The following is a 22265-nucleotide window of genomic DNA, read 5'->3' as shown; positions in this document are numbered from 1 at the left end:
ATAGTAGCCTTTAACTACCTGAAAGGGGGTTCAAGGGAGGATGGAGCTAGGCTGTTCTCAGTGGAGGCAGATGACCGAACAAGGAGCAACGGTCTCAAGTTGCAGGGGGGGAGGTGTAAGTTGGACATTAGGAAAAAGTTTTTCACTAGGAGGGTGGTGAAGCACTGGAATGGGTTACCTAGGGAGGTGGTGTAATCTCCATCTTTAGAGGTTTTTAAGCTGCGGCTTGACAAAACCCTCGCTGGGATTATTTAGCTGAGGTTAGTCCTGCTCTGAGCAGGGGGTTGGACTAGATGACCTCCTGAGGTCCCTTCCAACTCTGATTCTATGTGGCATGCACACACTTAGCATGGAATGGACATGAGCAACACATCTCGCAGAACAACGGTTGCATTAGACAATTACTAACCTCCTGTATCCTTCTGTGTTCCCCAGTGGTCAGTCCTGGATATAGAACTAGTCAGTATTTTCATTAATGACTTGGATAATTCAATGGACCATATGCTTATAAAATTTGTGGATGATGATACCAAGCTGGGAGGAGCTGCAGGCACTTTGTGGGACAGGATTAGAATTCAAAATGATAAATTGGAGAATAGGTCTGAAATCAACAAGATAAAATTCAGTATAGAGAATTGCAAAGTATTTCAGTTAGGAAGGAAGAATCCAATGCACAGCTACAAAATGGGGAATAACTGGCTAGGAGGTAGTACAGCAAAGGATTTGGGGGGTTATAGCAGATCACAAACTGAAAACGAGTCAGCAGTGTAGTGCAAGTTGCGTTATAGGCTAATATCATTCTGGAGTATATTAAGACAGGAGTGTTATGTAAGACATAGGGGTGGTAGTTCCAGTCTGCTTGGTATGGTAAAGGCCCATCTGGAGTATGGTGTCCAAGTCTGGGCAACATACTTCAGTAAAGATTTGGGGAGAATTCAGAGGAGAGCAACAAAAATGATTAAAGGTTTAGAAAACATGAACTGTGAGTGAAGATTGAAAAAAAACTGGGTTTGTGTAGTTGGAAGAAGAGAAGACAGGGGAGACCTGATAAGTCTTCAAATACTTAAAAGGTTGTTGTAAAAAGAAGTGTGATAAATTGTTCTCCTTATCCACTGAGGAGAAGACAAGAAGTATTGGGCTTAATCTGCAGCAACGGAGATTTAGGTTAGATATTAGGAAACATTTTTAGCTATAAGGGTCATTAAGTACTAGAATAGACTTCTAAGGAAGGTTGTGGAATCCCCATTGTTGGGAGTTTTTAAGAACAGGTTACATAAACACGTCAGTGTAGCGGGCTGGTCTAGATGACATTAGGTCCCTTCCAGCCTGACATTTCTATGAATCTGTGATCTGTATGAGAACAAAAAATAAAGTAATAGCATCACACTTCTCCACTTTTCTTTTTCACAATTCTGAAGAGGTCATTTTGAACTTAATTAATGGGAACTCCAAATTAAAAACTGCGTGTCAAGCCTTGAAGTTGGGTGAATATAATAGGTTTGTTTACTTCAAGTATGTTCAGTTTATCGCTTGTCAGAGGTTAGGTACAGTATGAAATCAGTGAATTTGTCTAAAGTGGTTGGGGAATCTGCTCAGATTACAAAGGCTGGTGCATGTCCATTATCCTTTGATGAAGTGGTGAACTAATTAATGAGTTTGCATTGTCCAAGAGAAGATCTTGAGCATTGTAAAACTACATTTCTTTCTCAGGTGCAAAGCTGGGGGCATTTGCTGGTGTTTCCTGTGTATTGTTCATGAGTGGCTTAGAGAGCATTCATGCAGCTTAGCTGAGTTTGTCCCTACATGTTGTTGACTGAGTGATAACAGCATCTGGAGGGGTTTGCTGCCTGTCATTCGCAAAGCATTGTAAGAAACAGCCCAAGATGGAAAGTTAAGGGGGCACAGTGGTCTCTCAGTTCCAGGTTGTACCCTGGGGACCCTGACACAGAGATAAAGCTCAGATTGTTAGCAATGGAATTGTTCCCTGCAACCACCCTTTGAGCCAGGTCAGGAGACTGCACCATCTCCTCCCCCCCATACATCTGTCCCCAGACAGATCCAGCACCCCGTCCACCTCAGGACATGCTTCTCCTAAGAAAGGGAAACTTTGAGCACTCTGGGAAGACTACCCAAAAGAGAAGCATGAACTCCATATCTAAGGAGCTGGCTCCTAAAAAGACCCAGGTCCCCTTTGAGGGCCTTGATCTCTGAGGGTACCATTGAGGCAAAGACTTTTCTTCCAGTACCCGCAGACCCGCAAAGCCCTGAAGCTCTAGAGAGAGGAAACAAGATTCCAATTGGAACCTCCACTAGTAAGGAGAGACGTAGGGTATCATTGAGCTCAATCCCATCATCAGCACCGAAGCATTCCGCTCAGCTGTTGGTGCCATCATGTGCCTTAACCTAGCTATTGGTAGCAATGAAAGTACCTGTCAGTACCAAGCAGGCATCTGCATCTGACGAGATCTGCATAATGCAGCGTCACTGGTACTGTCATCTCCAGCCACAGTGACTTTATCTATGGTGTCAGTACCAGGTTCTTTCCAGTCTCGCAGTTCTGATACTCGAGGGATCTCTCTGTGTCCAATAAACCAGAGTCTCGGTTGCTGTCAAATACAGAGTGTCTCACAGAGCCGAGACCTAGGTCTCCGAGTGGCCACTCTCTGGTGCAGAGCTCTCCTCCAGCCTTATTGGCTGCTCTCCCATGGGAAGATGAGGAGGAAGAGGGCTCCCAGTTGGTCTCCTCAATTTATGTTAGGGGTTCATCTGCATACCTCTTTGGAAATCTGCCCTCACACTGGGAGGACATTGTGGTACATCAAGCGTGGCGGAACAAACCTTGTGTGCCATTCACACTCCCTTATGGGCCTTCTGCAATGGCCCTATTGGGACCCATGGGCTACCTATTGGCAACAGTTCAATTAACCACTGGTACCATCCCTGAGGGGGATCAAGGTTTCACATCCCCCTTCTACCATTCCAAGGCAGGAGGAAACGTTTGAGGAATTGGAGGCTAGGGCAGATGAGGAAGTCACTCTTGAAACTTCCATTTTGTTGTCGTTGCCAGATTAGGCACTCATTTCTCCCCCTCCTTCCGTTGCTGACAACTCCAGGACCTCATTAGAAGGGTAGAGGTACTGCTAGATAGATGGCTTACAAAACCAGTCTCCACATCAACCTGTTGGAGCTCAGGGCAGTTAGAAATGCTTGCCTCCATTTCCAGCCCTTCATTGGGGCAAAGTAATCAGGGTCGTGACAGACAACTTGTCCTGCATGTTTTCCATCAACAAGAGAGAGGAGCAAGCTATAAAACTCTGGAACTGGTACATAGCCAACCAAATCCAAATTTCAAGAGCCTACCTTCCAGACATCCGGAATGCTACCACAGATGCCCTCTGCAGACACTTCTCTCATGATTATGAATAGGAGCCAGACACTCAGGTCCTCGAAGATATATTCCAGAGATGGGGATGGCCAGAAAGAGATGTTTTGTCACCTCAGAAAATGGGAGGTGTCCTCTTCTCTGTTCTGGGGGGCTTCTGGGTCATCTCTCCCTGGAGGCATCGTCTTTCTACCTTGAAAGAAGAGTCAGTTCTGTGCCCCCGCCGCCGCCCGCCCCCCCCCCCCCAAGCCTATAGTTCTAAGGATGATGAGCAAGATCAAACAGGTCAAGGCTAGAATAATTCTCATAGTACCTATCTGGCTGAGCCAAACTTGGTACCCTTTCCTGCTTCAGCTCTGTGTCCAACTGCCAATCAAGCTCCCAACCATTTCTCATCTACTGTGTCAGGATGTATGTAGCCTGCTTCACCCCAGCCTGACAGTTCTGCATCTCACAGCATGGGTCCTGGGTGGTTCTTGAGAATAGAGGTTTTTTGCTCCATGGAAGTTCAGCACGTGTTATTACACAGTAGGAACACATCAACCCACACTACTAACCTGCAGAAATGGAAAAAATTGGCTCACTGGTGTGGTTGTCAGCACCTCCAACCTGAATTGGGTCCCCTTTTCCTTATTGAATTATGTGCTGGATTTGAAGACATCCATGTTATCCATCAGCTTGATCAAGGTACATCTGACTGCCATCCTCCAGTCGAGGGATTCTCCATTTTTGGTCACCCAGAATTGAGCAGATTTATGAAGGGTCTGAGTAACCTATTTTCTTACTTTAAACATCCCACTCCACCCTGGGACCTCAATCCGGTCCTCAACCACCTTACAAGACATTTGTTTGAACCAATGGCTACCTGCTCTCTTCATTTGTCTATGAAGACAGCTTTCCTAGTTGCCATCATGTTACCCTATAGGATCAGGGAAATTTGAGCTTAGATGGTAGATCCTCCTTTCACGAGGTTCTTTGGGGATAAGTCTTCTTTACGGCCACATCCAAGGTTCCTACCCAAGGTTACGTCAGATTTTCATCTTAACCAGTCTGTCCATCTACTGGTATTCTTTCCGAAACCTCATAATTCTCAGCAAGAATCCTACTTTCATATCTGGCATGTTAGAAGGGCTTTAGCTTTCTACTCGGATAGGACTAAGTAGTTAAGGAGATTGTCTAAGCTCTGCATATCTTTTGTGGATAGGTCTAAGGGAAGCCATATTTCTATCCAAAGACTTTTAAGATGGATATCAGGTTGTATATATACCTGTTATGAGTCTGCAGATGCTCAGCCCACCCACGGGGTCAAAATGCACTCAACCAGGTCAATTGACATCATCTGCATTTTGAAGAATATCCCAGTTTTTGAGCTATGTAGAGCTGACACCTGCGGTTCAATCCATATGTTTTCAGAGCATTACACTCTGCTTCATGCCATCAGATCTGAAGTGGCACTTGGCTCTGCAGTACTATCTTCAGTTCTGGATTCTGTTTTCAAGCTTCCTTCTCCTTCTGGGGATGCTGCTCTGAAATCACTTGATGTAGAGCATCCATAAGGACGCTACTCGAAGGAGGAGGAAATATTACCTTGTTCAGCAACTGTAGTTCTTCAAGATATATGTCCCTATGGGTGTTCCACTACCGCCCTCCTTTCCCTCTGCTTTGGTTGTTCCTTAGAAGATGACTTAGTAGAGAAGGAACTGAAGGAGGTTTACCCGCACACCTGTCTATAGCCTCTGTGTCTGCCATGAGGAGGCATAGGACATGTGCGCAGGCTGAATGGGCACTGCTAGCTAGAAATTTCCGATCAAGGGCATGAGAGGAAAATATGTATCTGAGGTGGAGCACCCATAGGAACACACATCTCGAAATGCGTGTGTGGTGGTATGTATTAAGATAAACTTTCTTTTCAACATAAAATAATTGCTTGAAATAGGGTGTTAAAGGGTCTGGATGGGGATGAGGCTACATAGTCACATTTTAATCTGGTTAGTAGACTTAGTCCTTGAGCTAACAGGAGTTAGTAAATTAGCTGAGACTTTTCTTATTATTGGTTCATTTAAATCTGAAATAGCACTTTGCTGCATTTACTTTTCTTTGTGTTTAATATAAAATCTGTTTTACCAAAACAAAAACAAAAAAACCTGTAAAAATTTGAAACAGCTGCTGAGAAATTATAGGAATAGAGAGATTATTTTAATGAATACAGTCGCATTAAAGTTACTTTGTATGAGTCTTCATTTATGCTATAAGTTTGTTTGCTTTTCTTCTGCTTGCGTAGGTACTGAGATAGTGAAGCCATATACGCCAGTATCTTGTTCCTTGAAATCAGATTTCAAAGAACCATCTCATCATGATAGTACACATCTAATTTTAATGATCAAAATTTATCCCAATGGACTGTTCACACCAGAACTTGACCACCTGCAAATTGGTAAGTGTTTTCTTGCACTAAATCATTTATATGCATGTTTCGCGCCACAGGTTGTTCATGTTGGTGCTCTCTTGCATGTTGTTTTTTCCTATGTGCCCTTGCTACTTTTAATATTTGAAACCCTGTTCATTTAGCCTTATCCTATCTAGTTTTGTTAGGAACTGTATGCTGTAAAATATTCACATTGGGGACTACACTCCCAGTGTTTTCGTTTTCCCTAAATAATTATAGCTATCTTATTGTAAAGTTTTTCTGTGCATGTTATCATATAAAAATTTCTCTGATATTTGGAAAAAACCAAGATTTATTTTTATGTGATCGATGTTAGCGCAAACCTCAATGCCTACTGCTCCAAGTGCAAGACACCCTTTTGACCTTGTCATCACTAATTTAAAAACATGGCTGTGTGTATGTATACCAGCTCCCTCACCCCTCCAAAACACCCTACCAAAATATTATGTTGCACATCCAGTTTTTCCTTAAGGCAGAACGAGAGAGAATTAACCATGTGTCAGTGCATTTCTTGAAAGTACTCAAATACTACGGTGATGGGGGCAGCATAAGAGCTTGTATAGAATGGTTCACCAGTATTCTGACATCCACTTCATTAAAGTTTACTATTCTGTTCTTGTTATATAGGAGATTGCATTTCCGTGAGCAATTCTGAAGGTAGCTTCAAGAAGTCACAAGTTCAAACTTTAGAAGATCTCTTTTTATTGGCAGCAGGCACAGGCTTCACACCAATGGTTAAACTACTCAACTATGTTTTGACTAATGTCTGTAGTCTCAGGTATGTGTACTCCTTATGATTTATATATCAAGCCAGATTAATCTTTAATGAAGAAGTAGAGAGTAAAAGACTGAAATCATTTCTACAGGAATAACAGAAAATGAATTAGGATGTGCTGTACCTTGGTAAAGCCTTGTCTGTTTCAGGGAAATCTTTCATTCACTTACCTCATCTGCAGACTTTGGGAGTTCAAGTGTAGATTGTGACTGACTGCTGCTGGTGGTTATCATTGGTAGCAGATGGTATGTAACTATGTCTCTTGCCCTGTGGAACCTGAAAGATTAACGTCTTAGTTATCTGGAAGAATGCTTGGATAGTACTGCTTGTTAGACATACTGGGGATACTTTATCCCTAATTCTGAGAAAACATTTAGATCTGACAGTTTTGCTATACAACATTGTTATATATTCAATGGCTATTAGCCAGGATAGGCAGGGATTGCTGTTTGCCAGAGGCTGGGAATGGCCGATGGGGTGGATCACTTGATACCTGTTCTGGTCATTCCCTCTGAAGTGCCTGGCATTGGCCACTGTCGGAAGACTTGATACTAGGCTAGACGGACCATTCGTCTGACCCCATATGGCTGTTCTTATGTTTTTATTTGACAGTGACATAACTGATGTATGAAGGGCTTTGTAGAATTGTGGCTGTTAGATTGGAAGGAACTTGGAGAGAGAGAGATTTCCCAGAAACATGAAGTAGTGCCCGAGCTGCAACAAACTATATGAAGTATTGAACAATACAGCATCTTCAAGACTGCATATGTGCAAAGCAGACTATAAAGATCCCATGACTCTCTTTCTTAAGTCTCTACGTGGCATATTGCCTGGCATAACTATTTCAGAATAACTCTCTCTTTGGACACTCTTATTCTGGAGTAACTTCCCTACGTAGACAAGGCCTAAGTGTAGCCTGGGCCCAAATTCCTCATTTTCTCCTTTCTTCACTGTTTTTTAATGTGCTGACTGATGTTAGTTCTACATGGATGAGGATTAGGATCAAGACTCTTTGAAGATGCTGTTTCATGGCCGTATAAGCTGCCATATAAATTGGCATATAAATTATATTATAACTTAATTTATATACATTATATACATTATAAATTGCCATGGAATTGTAGATTATTTTTAAACTTCCACATGTTTCAGAATATAAGCATTTATTTTTTTAGAAGTCTCTAGACCTTAAAATATAAATGTATAAGTGTGAACTTAATGTAAACAAATACTGATGTCTGCCTGAGCCTGTGGGATAGCTGTTACAGTAAGACTGAGATAGATGTGAACTGCCTGACTCATGTTAATGAGATGTTAACTCTGAAATATGATAACTTAAATGTCTACAGTAACTCTTTTTAATTGATGGCTAAAATGATTACTTGTTACCATTAGATAGAAGGAATTCAAATCTTCATCCCTCTAGCAGATAGAGACTTGGTCTATGGACGTTTGCATCAGTTTAGTTAAATCTGTTCAGTAAAATGCAATTGCCAAGAAATATGGAATGCAAATTACTTTAATAGATTTATTACCTACATGCTGGACTAGTAATTTATTTTAGATTATTTTAGTTTAAACCTGTTCCTAATTCATTTATGCTAAATTGAAAATTGCCTGTGGTAGACTGAAATAAGTGTCAACAGAGCCTTTTGTACCATTTTAACTGAAGTGGCTTAAAAATGCATCTTAATTTACATTGCTGCAACTCTGCGTATAGGCGAGCCTTTAAAGTCATCCTGTCCCTGCTCACAAGGGAGGGAAGAAAGGGATGCATCCCTCCTAATGTCAGAAACTTCATTTGCTTCCTGAATACCTGTATACTCCAAACTAAAACCATCTTTTGCCCCTACTGTTAGTTGCCAAAAGCCTCTGCCGTTTATTCAGCTTCCAATACCTCCAGCTTCCTCAAATGACTTCTGTGATGCAATTACTTAACAATACAAAAATTTGTAGTACATTAAAATTTGAGGGCCATGTAAAATTTCATGTAGAAATAAATGACACTTAAAAACACTGTATTGATTAGACTAAATTGGAGTGCTGTGAGAGGAGGTAGTGCAGCATTATATAGGTCTAATGTACTGCAGAGGACATGAGGCCTTGATCACATTGTCATCTTGTTGCATCCAGTCACCCAAAAGGTTAGCTGCATTTCAATGGTAGGTGAAGTGAGTCTTGTCTCTCTGCTATTTCTATAATGCACATCACAATAATAGCTGATCACTGTATATACCTGTAGTTTGTAAATTGTTCTGGGGCATTTGGTATGAAGGATGCTATATAAACTGCAATTTAAAATTAAGAGCATAATGCCTTGGTACTGTGTTCCAATGGGAAGTCATTGTTGGACTATTGTGTTTAGTGTCTCATCAGCACCATTATTCACCTAAATATATTCAAAACCAGATTATCTAAATACCAGGTAATGTATAAAGCTAAGGGCAAATGATGGTGAAACCAGACTCCATCATCACCATTTTGAAACTCCAACTTTATATGTAGAGCATGTAGTATATACTGTTCAAATTATTTAGAGGTATGCAGGGTTTTAGCTATATAAAATCTTTTAAAGTAGCATAGCACAGTAATGCTAAGATACTATTGGGACACAGAAGAAAAATGATTAGTAATAGGACTATATACTTACCTAAAGTCTTTGGAATTCCTAGAAAATATATGCCATTCTTGTCCTTAAGACAATATAGGTCTTAAATTTCTGCATAATTCAATATTTTCTAGAGATGTACAGTATTTTCTTTCTATTTAATAGTTGCTACGCATTTGTACATAGTTATACACTTCAATATCAAGTTTCTATGTGTTTTGTTTTTTTAAGGATAGCGAAGTTGTTGTTCTTCAACAAAACAGAAGATGATATACTTTGGAGAAGCCAGTTGGAGGAGTTAGCCCTTCAAGATAAAAGGTATAAAATAGTTTTATAGAATTTTTATTTATGTATTAATTATATTATTGTAGCCCTTATGTGCTCTAGTCATAGACCAGGACCTCATTATGCTAGGTGCTACACAAACACAAAACAAAGATGGTCCCTGCCCCCAAAAGCTTACAATTGAGTAAGACAAGACAATAGATGGATACAAACAAACAGGGTAGTATAAGGAAACAATGAGAAAATACTGGCCAGTATGATAGACAGTGGTCTCTGTACACCAGCAGTTTAACCGTTGTGAAGGTTTTTTGTAGACATTATGAAAAAAGGAGAGTTTCACAGAGAACTTTGAAGGAGGATTTGCTAGTTTTGCAGATATTTATGAGGAGCTCCTCCTAAGCATGAGGGGCAGCATGGAAGAAAGCGCAAAGGTGCTTATATAACACGTGGGTGATGGAGGCTAGCCTTTTGGGCCAGTTGGAGGTGGGAGCTGACATTCTGATGGTGTGTGAGAGATCATAGGGTACGGATGGGTCTTGAAAGTGAAGACAAGTAGTATATGTTTGATGCAGTGGAGAAAAGGGAGCAAGTGGAAGCACGCAAAGAGAAAAGGTTGACATGGTCAAAGTAATAGGCTAGGGAAAAGATCTTTGCAGAAGTATTTTGAATTATAAAGCAATTATAAATTCTGTATTTACCACTCATCTGGAGAGTGTGACTCTTTTTTAAATGGATAAGTAATATAGCGGACTTGATCACCACCTGTTACCATCACCACAGGGAGGGTGCGGGGATGGGTTTTTAATTTGCACTTTTACATTTTGCCTATTAATTTTGTTTATAACGTGATCTGTTCAACATGCATATGTGCTTTTCTCAGTAGGGATAGATTTAAGCATATACTCAAATACTTAGCTGAATTTGGGCTTTTGAGCAGCTGAAAATCATTAGCCAGCACCATGCGATCAGCCAGCCTAGCACACTAGCAAGGTGTCCACAAAACACTATTAAAGAACTATCTTTAATGTGCTGGATAATGATAAACTATTTTTCCTTTTATTTATTTATTTATATATATATATATATATATATATATATATATATATATATATATAATCAGAAATGTTTCAAAACATGTTTTGCATATAAAACTTAACTGATTTATTAAAGAAAAGAAATATTGAACTGATTGTTTCAGGTCACCATATCCTTCAAGATTTTAGAACTAGTAGAGCTCATCCAATCTATGAATAAAAACTACGTGTAAGAGGAAGTGGAAAACAACTTTTTAAACTCCCAGTTGATTTTTTCAACTTTGAATGAACTAGTCATTTTAGCTGAACTAGTTGCATAAAGTGAAATGAAGAAAATATTCTTTCTACACCTGCAGGAGAGGCTACTGTTGTCAAAAGCTGATTTAGCACTTCACTAAGCTCTAGTTTCTGGTGCTAAGCCAGTAAGATCCACCAGTTCAGTAGTTATGTTTGCTGCCAAGTTTCAAAAAGAGTCTATCTATGATTTTTATCTATCCTGATTTGCATTAATAGTATTGCAGCTGTCTGTATGGAAGCAATATTTTTACATGTCCTCCTGTTTTTGCAGGTTTGAAGTTCAGTTTATTCTTTCAGAGCCAACAAAAGAATGGATGGGCAAACAGGGAAAAATTTCTTCATCTCTCCTTTCTGAGTTAGTGAAAAGAAGCAAAAAAGACTCCAAAACACTTATTTGTGTCTGCGGTCCAGCACTTTTCACAGAGCAAGGAATACGGTGAGTGTAAAAATAATTTTTCCTGTGTCTAAGGTGAATGGTATAACTTTATTGCCCTTTGTATTTTAGAATGTCTAAAAAAGGTACTTTGAATTTTCTTATGCAAGTAAAACCATTTTTGTAAATGTTTGTGTTTAAGCAGTAGATCATTACAAAAGGATAGAATACAATCATAAGAAAAATCTTGTGTTTTTAAACTGTTTCATACTATTATGTGCCACTCTTTTTATGTAAATATAGGTTACAAAAATTTTAGGACCATTTTAGTTTAAAACTTCTAGAAACACACATTCATCCAAATATTAACTATAGCCCAAGTTTCACCAGTTCAGATAAGTTGTTAAAGCTTTCCCTCTTAACAAAATATCATTTCCAGTTATTTTTTGTAACTATGAAACACTTTTTGGTAGATCCAAGTGTTTAAGAATTTTGAAACTCATGACTTTCTCTCAATGGGATTATGTATCTGATAAAAAAGGAATTATTGAAAAGAGTGCCAATTTCTGACATTGTCAGTTGAATTTGAAAAAGCTGTTCTATTCAAATCCTGTAGAGACATAAAAGCTTTCAGTGCATTTATATTCATATTATAGCTGTACTAAAAACATATGGAATAGAAAAAAAGAAAAATTGTAAAGAAAACAAAACATTGGACCAAATATCAGTGCTGGTTACATTCGTTGAAGTCAGAGCAGTTTCAAAGATCTAACAAAATACAGAATCTGACCAATATATTTTCTCTCTTTTTTTCTTGAAGATCTCAATCAGAACTAAATCTGAGATGCTTTAAAATATAACACATTCTTGAGTTTTATAGAACTTGATATAGCATCATATTAGGCATTTTTATGAAGTATGTATGAATTCCTATATGAACAGGGAGTGTGTTCTTAGTGTATGTGCATAGCCGGACTGATTTCATTAGGTTGTCGTCTGGAAAAAAGACAGACACTGTTGCTGTAAATTGTTTAGCTTTACTCTTCTGCAATTTCTCTCTCCAAACGTGCAAAGTAACAAATTTGATTACTGATTTTCAGGTTTCTGCAGGATCTTGGATATTCCAAAGAAGAGATCCATAGTTTTACTGCATAAAACAATATGAGGATATCACTAGATAATGCATCAATCTTATTTGTTTATATTCATAAATAAGTTTAAATTCTTAAAAAGAATATTTTGTATGTATTAAAATTTGACTGTTGATATCAAATTATTTCTTGAATAGTATATGCATTTGGGGTAAAGGGATTTTATACTGTTTTCTTGCTTTTTGTATTTTTGCTAATACTTACAGTTCAGCTAGGATATTAATTTATTGCAGAGACAAGTAAATGTGTATCGTACACATTAGATATTTAATTTTGTTAGCCTGTTAGAACTCTTTCGTCGTAGCTATGATTTATTACCATCCTAAGCACTGATTACATAGATTTTTTACTTGAAACACTTTTCTTTACTGTAAAATGTCTTATTAGCAATATTGTCTGAATTTATATATTGCACAGTTAACTCAGGTGAATGATCACTTACAGTATGTTCTTGTTGTTGATATCTTAAAACTGTTTGAAGTTTAAGTGATCAAAACATGTCCTTGTCCTTGTACATAATATTGACAAATACATAAATAAAGTGCTCAAATGTATGGCAAACAGAGTAAAGATGCACTAAGTAGAGAAAAGGTACATATTGGGTACTTGTTAAAATGCATTTGGTGAGTGTATTGTATCACTGTCATATGATAAAGTGGAAGGAGGCTGGGAAGGATGGTCCAGTGGGCCGGGGTTCAAGTTCATGCTCCACCACTGGCTTCCTGTGTGACCTTAGGCAAGTCACTTAGCTACAGTCCCTCTTCTATAAAATGAGGATAATAGCACTTCCTTAGATTGTAAGGTGCTCAGAGACTATGGTGATGGGGGACATGTAAGTACCTTTAGATTATGACACAGATTGCAATAATAAGATTGTTTGGGTCTGTTCCTCTGCTCTTCAGCTAATCAAGGTTAAGTACTGGTGATATGACTGTAATTTACTACAGAATAATATTTTGGAGAGACAGCAGAGATAAACAGCAAAACTATTAACTTTTGCCTGGTTTCAAGATTGTGGAGCCCCAGCTGTTGAAAGTAATATTGCCCGTAACAAGCTTCTCTTGTGGCCTTTAGTACTGTTGGCATGCTACTTTACAAATCTGAATGACTGTATCTGTCCTGCTTCAAAAACCTGTTAACATCAGGCTTGCCATGGGAGCATCCTTGATTCAACACATGTAAAAGGAATATTTGAATGACAGTATCCTCTTTTGTCAAAAGCTGAAACTGATATGTGACTGTAACGGGCTTTCCCAAATTGAACCATCTGAGACACATGAAAAGAAACAGTTTGGTAGTACTCCCTTCTTTACACAAAAGGGCTATAAGTAGAAATGACTTAATAATATTACACTATGCTTCCTAGCAGAAGATAGGTTTCTGGAGCATCTTGACATCTCTTATCACTAAAACCTTTTACAGTTCTGACCAGCTCTACGAGTGGAAAGTATCAGACATTTTCTAATTATAGTAATTAATGGTCCCTCGACTGGCTTAACAGTTCCTGCATCTAGCTCAATAGCTTGTGTTTGAACCAGAATATGCCTTTTAGAAAGACCTTTAATTTTGTTTTAAGTCTGATCTAAACAGAAAAGTTTCATTGGCATAGCTACATTGGTCAGGGAGTATGAAAAAATTACACTTCCATCTGATGTAACTATGCTGACAAAACCACTAATGTAGACCCAGCTATGTTGAGAGAAGAGGGCTTAGGTCAGTGTAGCTAACTTTGTTGGGGGAGATGGTGTTCATGTACCAACAGATAAACTCCTTCTCCAAGGTTGGCTGTCTCTGCACTATAGAGCCATGCTGACATAGCTATGCCAATAAAATCTCCAAAGTGTAGACATACCCATAGATTCAAAGCAGATGGATTCTCCTCCCAATTTTTTTTTTTTTTTTTACACCTTCATGTGGGTTGTTTTTCTTGCTATGTTAACTTAAAGCTTAAAACACCCAATGTGCAACTTTACATTATTAAGGCCTGGGAATATGTAAATATTTAATATGTAATCTTTTTTATTTGAGCCATGATATTGCTTTGCTTTGAAATTGTGTGCATATTACAAAATGTCAGTTTAATGGAAAAATCTCTTAAAAGGGCTGCTGTTGAAAACACAATAATTCTCTTCAAGTTGTGAATATTTTACTACCCCAGTATTCGGGATGACAGTAACACATGATTTGGGATGGAGAGAAATTCATTAATGTATGAACCAATAATGCACTTGTTTATATAATGAAACCTATATAAGAAACTGTGCTTCCATTCTCTGAATATTTTGGTTCCTTCATGGAATTCCTTAAAGTGACCCTGAGAGTTTTATCCTTTTTTGCTTGTCTGGTGTATAAAGACCTTGTAGGTCTTCAGAAGATGGGTTTCTTGGGGTGGATTATAAAGAGCCCCAAGGTTCTGTTGTTTAGTTGAACTTTTTTGTTACCCTGGAAGAGAAGTAGTTTTTTTAGCTTGACCAGAGAGCCGAATTACTCTACCTGCAAGAAGGAAACTGGGGCAGAGCAGAGGGAAACTGAGGTAGTAGCTGTACCTGACAGAAAGAGAAGGTACTTGTCAACAGGGGTATTTGATAACACAGATTAGATGAAGCACTGGGAACTGGTTCCCAAAGCATTAGTGGGGGTTGCAGATAAAAATAAGAGGTAGCCATGGGTATTTGGAGGAGGAATAGTGACTATTTTGGAAGACTAGGTCCTTGCTGGTGTTACTTCCCAGAGACCCTCTGTAACCTATTGCTGTCTTTATACAGAAGAAACAAAATAACTTTTAATTTTTGAAAATAGATTATTTTGATCATTTGTAAATAATTTGTGATAATATCTGGTACTTGTAGGTAACTGTACTTCTGTGTCCTCAGCATTGCTATTGCCACCCCCTCAGAACTCAGACCAGTCAATCTTCTAACTCATAGTCAGGAACCAGCCTGTCATTAAAACTTCTTTTCTCTTGACTCTGCCAGAAAAGCAGGATGAACATTCTCTTTACAGTGTCATTTGTCCTTACATAAATAATCTATAATCTTGCTGACTGTTTCTCCTACACACATACTCTACTCCAGGGTGCCCAACTTTCTAATTTGTGAAAACCAGACAATGAGTCCTGGAACTCCACCTCCCTGCTCTTAGCTCCGCCTCTTCCCCTGAGGCCTCCCCCTCAGGGCCCCACCCCTGCTTTTCTCTCTCCCAACCATTACTTGCTGCTCGCTCCCTCCACCTGCCAGCTGTGCAGGGCTCTAGGGGTGGCAGGGTGATGGGGGGAGGATGTTCGAGGGAGAGCCACGCTCCGGCGGTGAGTGACTGGGGCAGGAAAGGGGGAGCTGTGCTCCAGGTGTGGAGCGGTGACACAGCCGTGGAGGGAAGGGAGAGCCATGCTCAGGTGGTGGGGGTGATTGGGTCAGGGCAGGGGAAGGGGGAACCATGTTTTGGGGTTGGGGGGATGACTGGGGTTGGGAGCGGGAGCCGCACTCCAGGAGTAGAAGAGGGATGACTGTGGCAGGATGGGGGAGCAGCCAGTACCTCTCCCTGCCAGACCCATTCTGAAGTGCTACTCCAGTCTCCAGCAGCAGCTGTTGCTCTTCCCACCCTTTGTGGCAGTAACTGGTCTCTTGGCAACCCTATGTCTCTTCTCAAAGTAGAGTCAATTATCTTCTGCTGCTGCAGAAGTCCGAAGCTTACGGCAAAGAGTTACAAAGGGATCTCACAAAACTGGGTGACTAGGCAACAAGATGGCAGATTAAATTAAATATTGATAAATGCAAAGTAATGCGCACTGGAAAACATAATCCCAACTATACATACATAATGACGGGGTCTCAATTATGTTACCACTCAAGAAAGAGATCTTGGAGTCATTGTGGATAGTTCTCTGAGAACATTCACTCAGTGTGCAGTGGCAGCCAAAGCTAACAATGTTGGGAATTATTAGGAAAGGGATAGATAATAAGACGAAAAAATATCATATTGCCTTTTTATAAATCCATGGTACACCTACATCTTGAGTATTGGATGAAGATCTAGTCGCCCCATCTCAAAAAAGATATATTGGAATTGGAAAAGGTACAGAAAAGGGCAACTAAAATGATTAGGAATATGGAAAAGCTTCCATATGATGAGGGATTAATAAAACAGATTTTTCAGCTTCGAAAAGAGACAACTGGGAGAGAGATGATAGAGGTCTATAAACTCATGACTGGTGTGGAAAAAGTAAATAAGAAAGAGTTATTTACTTCTCCTCCTAACACAAAAGCTAGGGGTCACCAAATGAAATTAATAGGCAGCAGGTTTAAAACAAATAAAAGGAATTATTTCTTCACAGAACATGTAGTCAACCTGTGGAACTCCTTTCCAGAGGATGTTGTGAAGGCCAGGATTATAACGGGGTTCAAAAATGAACTAGATAAATTTGTTGAAGATAGATCCATCAATGGCTATTAGCCAGGATAGGCAGGGATTGCTGTTTGCCAGAGACTGGGAATGGGTGATGGGCTGGATCACTTAAAATCAGAAGACCTCAGGAAGCCATTTAGTTCAATCCCGTGCTCATGAAAGTAGGACCAACCCCAACTAAATCATCCCAGCAAGGGCTTTGCTTAAAAACCTCCAAGGATGGAGATTCCACCACTTCCTTAGGTAACCCATTCCAGTGCTTCACCACCCCCTTCGTGAAACTTTTTCCTAATATCCAACCTAGACCTCCCCCACTGCAACTTCAAACCATTGCTCCTAGTTCTGCCGTCTTCTACCATGAGAATAGCCTAGCTCCATCCTCCCAGAACCCCCTTTCAGGTAGTTACAGGCTACTATAAAATCCCCCAACATTCTTCTCTTCTGCAGACTAAACAAGCCTAGTTACCTCAGCCTCTTCTCATAAGTCATGTGCCCCAGCTCCCTTATCATTTTTGTTGCGCTTTGCTGGACTTTTTCTGATTTGTCCACATCCTTTTTGTAGTGAGGGGCCCAAAACTGGACACAGTACTCCAAACGAGACCACCAGTGATGAATAGAGGGGAAAAGTCACTTCCCTTGATCTGCTGGCAGTACTACTAATGAAGCCCAGGACGCCATTAGCCTTCTTGGCAACAAGGGCACTCTGTTGACTCACATCCAGCGTCTTGTCCACTGTAACTGCCAGGTCCTTTTCTGCAGAACTGCTGCCTCGCTCATCGGTCCCCAGTCTGTAGCTGTGCATGGGATTCTTCAGTCCTAAATTCAGGACTCTGCACTTGTCCTTGTTGAACCTCATCAGATTTCTTTTGGCCCAATCCTCCAATTTGTCTAGGTCACTCTGTATCCTATATCTACCCTCCAGTGTATCTACCACTCCCCCTAGTTTATCTTTAGTCATCTACAAACTTGCTGAAGGTGCAATCCACCCAATCCTCCAGATCATTAATGGAGATATTGAACAAAACTGGTCCCAGCACCGACCCCTGGGGCACTCCGCTTGTTACCAGCTGCCAATTAGACCTCAAACCACTGATCACTACCAACTTAGCCTGATGATTTAGTCAGCTTCCTATCCGCCTTATCATCCATTCACCCAACCCATACTTCTTTAACATGTTGATAAGAATACTTTGGGAGACCGTATCAAACGCTTTGCTAAAGTTAAGGTATATCACATCCACCACTTTCCCCACATCCACAGAGTCAGTCATCTCATCATTGAAGGCAATCAGGTTGGTCAAACATGACTTGCCTTTGGTGAATCCATGCTGATTGTTCCTGATCACCTTCCTCTCTTCCAAGTGTCTCAAAATGGATTCCTTGAGGACCTGCTCCATGATTTTTCTGGGGAGTTGGGTGAGGCTGGCTGATCTGTAGTTCCCCGGATCCTCCTCCTTCCCTTTTTTGAAGATGGACACTATATTTGCCTTTTTTCAATCATCCAGGACCTACCCCAATCGCCACGAGTTTTCAAAGATAATGGCCAGTGGCTCTGCAATCACAACAGCCAACTCCCTCAGCACCCTTGGATGCATTGCATCCAGCCCCATGGACTTGTGCATGTCCAGCTTTTGTAAATAGACCTGAACCTGTTCTTTCATCACTGAGGGCTGCTCAGCTCCCCTTTCTGTGCTGCCCAGTGCAGAAGTCTTGGAGCTGACCTTTTCTGTGAAGACAGACAAAAAAGCATTGAGTATTTCAGCTTTTTTTCCACATCCTCTGTCATTAGGTTCTCCACTTGTGATTTGACCTTCCTGATTTCATTTCTGCATGCTCGAGCAGTATTTTTATGCCCTTCCCTAGTCATCTGACCAAGCTTCCACTTCTTGTAAGCTTCCTTTTTGTGTTTAAGCTCACCAAAGACTTCTTGTGTTAAGCCAACCTGGTCATCTGCCATATTTGCTCTTTCTACACATTGGGATGGTTAGTTCCTGCGCCCTCAATAAGGTTTCTTTAAAATACAACTAGCTTTCTTGTACTCCTTTCATCCTCATATTAGTCTCCAGGGGATCCTGTCCAGCAGCTCTCTCATGGAGTTAGTCTGCTTTTCTGAAGTCCATGGTCTGTATCCTGCTGTTCTCCTTTCTTCCTTTTGTCAGGATCCTGAACTCTACCATCTCATGGTCACTGCTGCCCAGGTTACCACCCACTTCTACTTTCCCTACCAATTCTTCCAGGTTTGTGAGCAGCAGGTCAAGAGGAGCACGGCTCCTAGTAGGTTCCTCCAGCACTTGCACCAGGAAGTTGTCTGCAACGCTCTCTAAAACTTCCTGGATTGTCTGTGCTTTGCTGTATTGCTCTCCCAGCAGATATTAGGGTGATTGAAGTCTCCCATGAGAACCAAGTCCTGTGATCTGGAAACTTTCATTAGTTGTCTGAAGAAAGCCTCGTCTACCTCATCCTCCTGGTCTGATGGTTTATAACAGACGCCCACCACGTTGTTGCTCTCGCCTCTAAACTTAACCCAGAGACTCTCCACAGGCTTCTCCCGAGTTTCATGCAGGAGCTCTCAGCAATCATATTGCTCTTTTACATACAGTGCAACTCCTCCTCCTTTTCTCCCCTGCCTGTCCTTCCCGAACAGTTTATACCCATCCATGATAGTGCTCCAGTTGTTTGAGTTACCCCACCAAGTCTTGGTTATTCCAATCACATCATAGTTCCTTGACTGTGCCAGGACTTCCAATTCCTCCTGCTTGTTTCCCAGGCTTCTTGCATTGGTGTACAGGCACTTAAGATAACTAGCCAATTGCCCTACTTTCTCAGTACAAATCAGGAGGCCTTCCTTGTTGTACCCTCCTCCTTGTGCTTCCTCCTGGTATCCCACTGCCCCACTTACCTTTGGGCTTAGGTCCCCATCTCCTGGCAAACCTAGTTTAAAGCCCTCCTAGCTAGGTTATCCAGCCAGTCTGCAAAGATGCTCTTCCCTATCTTTGATAGGTGAATCCCATCTCTTCCTAGCAATCCTTCTTCCTGGAATAACATCCCATGGTCGAAGAATCCAAAGCCCTCTCTCTGACACCACCTGCAGAACCACACATTTACTTCTGCAATTTGATGGTCCCTATCTGGGCTTTTTCCTTCCCCAGGGACGATGGACGAGAACACCACTTGTACCTCAAACTCCTTTATCCTTTTTCCCAGAGCCACATAGTCTGCAGTGATCCACTCACGGTCATTCTTGGCAGTATCGTTGGTGCCCACATGGAGAAGTAGGGTAGCAGTCTGAGGGCTTGAGAAGTCACGGCAGACTCTCCATCAGATCTTGAATTCTAGCTCTAGGCAAGCAGCACACTTCTCGAGTTCCCTGGTCTGATGGATGACTCTGTCCCCCTTAGGTGATGACTTCATCCCCCACTTGATGATTACCTGTTTTATTCATTCCCTCTGAAGCACTTGGCATTGGCCACTGTCAGAAGATGGACCATTGGTCTGACAGAGTCTGGCCATTCTTATGTTCAAGTTTCTTTCTGTGTTTGGATCCTAGTGCTCTTAGGAACAATCTTTGTCAGCTTCCCAAGTGGAAGTTTGGTTTCAGGACCCAAAAATACTTGAGTTCATTAGAATCCTTCATATTAGGCTGATTGTCTGCTCCCCGTAACTCCTAAATTAGTGCTTCTTTCTTCTCCTTGTTTTCTGGGCCTGTAGCATATCAGTTCAATAACAAAGTTCAACAAAAACAGATGCCTAAATATCTTTGAGGATCTGGACCAAAATTCTTACAATTTTGGAGGAGGAAGCAGGACTGTAATGGAACAGTTATTGTAACATTGATACTCTTGTGACATTGAAATGAGGCGGATAAAAGAATGTCCATTATGCATACCACCCCTCAAACATGGCTTTCCCTGTGCTGCATTTCTAGTCATCAAGGATGTTTACCAAGAGCTATAACAATGCACAACAAGAATTTAACATACCATTATTTGTCACGGAGTTGCTTTTTATTTATCTTAACATCCAAGAAGGCACACAACTCACATTCTGTACAATAATGAACCAATATTCCATGTAATCATCAAACCTCAGCAGAACTAGTTAAGCTATATTATCACTTTTACAGAGATAAGCCTCTCAATATTCTGCACAATGCTGAATAAATGTAATAAAATTCAGAAGCAATGTGGTATAGGTTAGCAACAAATAGCTATTAATATTGTTATAAGCCTTTGACCTATATAGCAGTACTGTATGAAGAATTCAGTGTGCAGAGTGGCTGAAATATTATAAAATATTATAAATGAAGCATGACTCTGACAAAACTGCAGCTAGTGCCCATTGCAGAAGTTAGTATTGGGTTTCTGATCAAGCACATTTGTACAAATAAATTTTTGCAAGACTAGTGAGGCTCCCTTTCCCACAGTCTGCCCTTAAATAGCACCTCAGTTTTACCAAGCCACTGAAATGAAGTGTTGTCTATCTAGTTCTCTGTAATAAAGTTTATTACCACTTGATCACTTCATCCATTTTAAAGAGACTTTTCTATAACCACTTTGATTTACCAGCATTGCTTCTTTGTTTGAGGTCAGAGGGTACCATATCTGCAAAATGGCTGCTGTTGGTTTATGAAACATTCCAAACATTCTCTTTACTCTTCAGATATTTAGGTAAAGTCTCTCAAGAATTAACATTCTATTCTTGACTAGATAGGGGATGAAACTTGCTGATTCTTTCTTAGCAGCATGTGCGTATGAGACTCTGTAGTTCAGTGTTACGCAGCTTGCATTAGTTAATGACTACAGCCCATCCACAAAGGTATGTAGCATTTACTTAGTGATCCATGGCTGTGTTCATTTAATTAGCCATTTGCATATAATTAGTGCTATATTAGCAATCAGTCTTTTTGCAGAAGCATTCAGCTGCTGTTGTAGCTATCTCCTATGACTCTGCCATTAGCATAATAAATGCACATGACAAGGAATTTGTCTCTGCACTGTTAATTATTGAACAAAATGTATTGTAAATGAGTGTATTTGTGTCTAATGGAATCATGGTATATTTTCCACATAATTTCCTTTACATGTGATAGAATGATGTGTGGCATAATTATAAATTGGTAAGAATTGATTAATTTTCTTCAGGATTTCCTGGAGAAATACTTAAGGTAAAGAGAATAATTGCATTGGCGGAGATGATGCATGAAAGAGAGAAATTTGAACTAGCATATTTATTTCTTTTAATGAAGCTACTTCTCTCGGGTGTATTCAGATAGATTGAAAGGATTAATAAAAGGTGGAGATGTATGCTTTAGAGAACTTCTGGAAATTATAATTGCTAATTGACACATGCACTGCTCTGTATAAAATAAATAACCAGACATTTGTGTAAATAATGTTATATGTATAAGAAACTACAAAGCACTGGTAAAAGGAAAAGTTTATACAAAAGTAAAATTCTAGTGTGCCTGGATGAAAGGGTTGCTTACCTAAAAATATTTGGAGGAGGAGGGGGGC

The 22265-nt window shown here is 40.2% G+C and overlaps 1 protein-coding gene across 5 annotated transcripts in view; it reads left to right on the top strand.

The window, feature by feature from the left end:
* LOC137161463 (melanocortin-2 receptor accessory protein 2-like) overlaps window positions 1–22265 on the top strand; it is a 138444-nt gene that overhangs the window by 49656 nt on the left and 66523 nt on the right. For 4 of the 5 annotated variants that reach the window (XM_067560738.1, XM_067560740.1, XM_067560737.1 and 1 more), the window contains 5 exons: window positions 5664–5816; window positions 6456–6606; window positions 9443–9529; window positions 11099–11263; window positions 12301–14604. In XM_067560738.1, the coding sequence (XP_067416839.1) occupies window positions 5664–5816; window positions 6456–6606; window positions 9443–9529; window positions 11099–11263; window positions 12301–12355 (611 nt within the window). In that variant the 3' untranslated portion in view covers window positions 12356–14604. Of the gene's footprint in view, window positions 1–5663; window positions 5817–6455; window positions 6607–9442; window positions 9530–11098; window positions 11264–12300; window positions 14605–22265 lie in introns of those variants that run through there. The other variant, XM_067560745.1, reaches the window with a different exon arrangement.

The sequence above is a fragment of the Emydura macquarii genome, unplaced genomic scaffold (genome assembly GCF_026122565.2).
Source record: "Emydura macquarii macquarii isolate MOO-44397 ecotype Brisbane River unplaced genomic scaffold, CSIRO-AGI_Emac_v2 contig_2297, whole genome shotgun sequence".
NCBI lineage: Eukaryota > Metazoa > Chordata > Testudines > Chelidae > Emydura > Emydura macquarii.
This window is presented reverse-complemented; position numbering and strand designations above follow the sequence as displayed.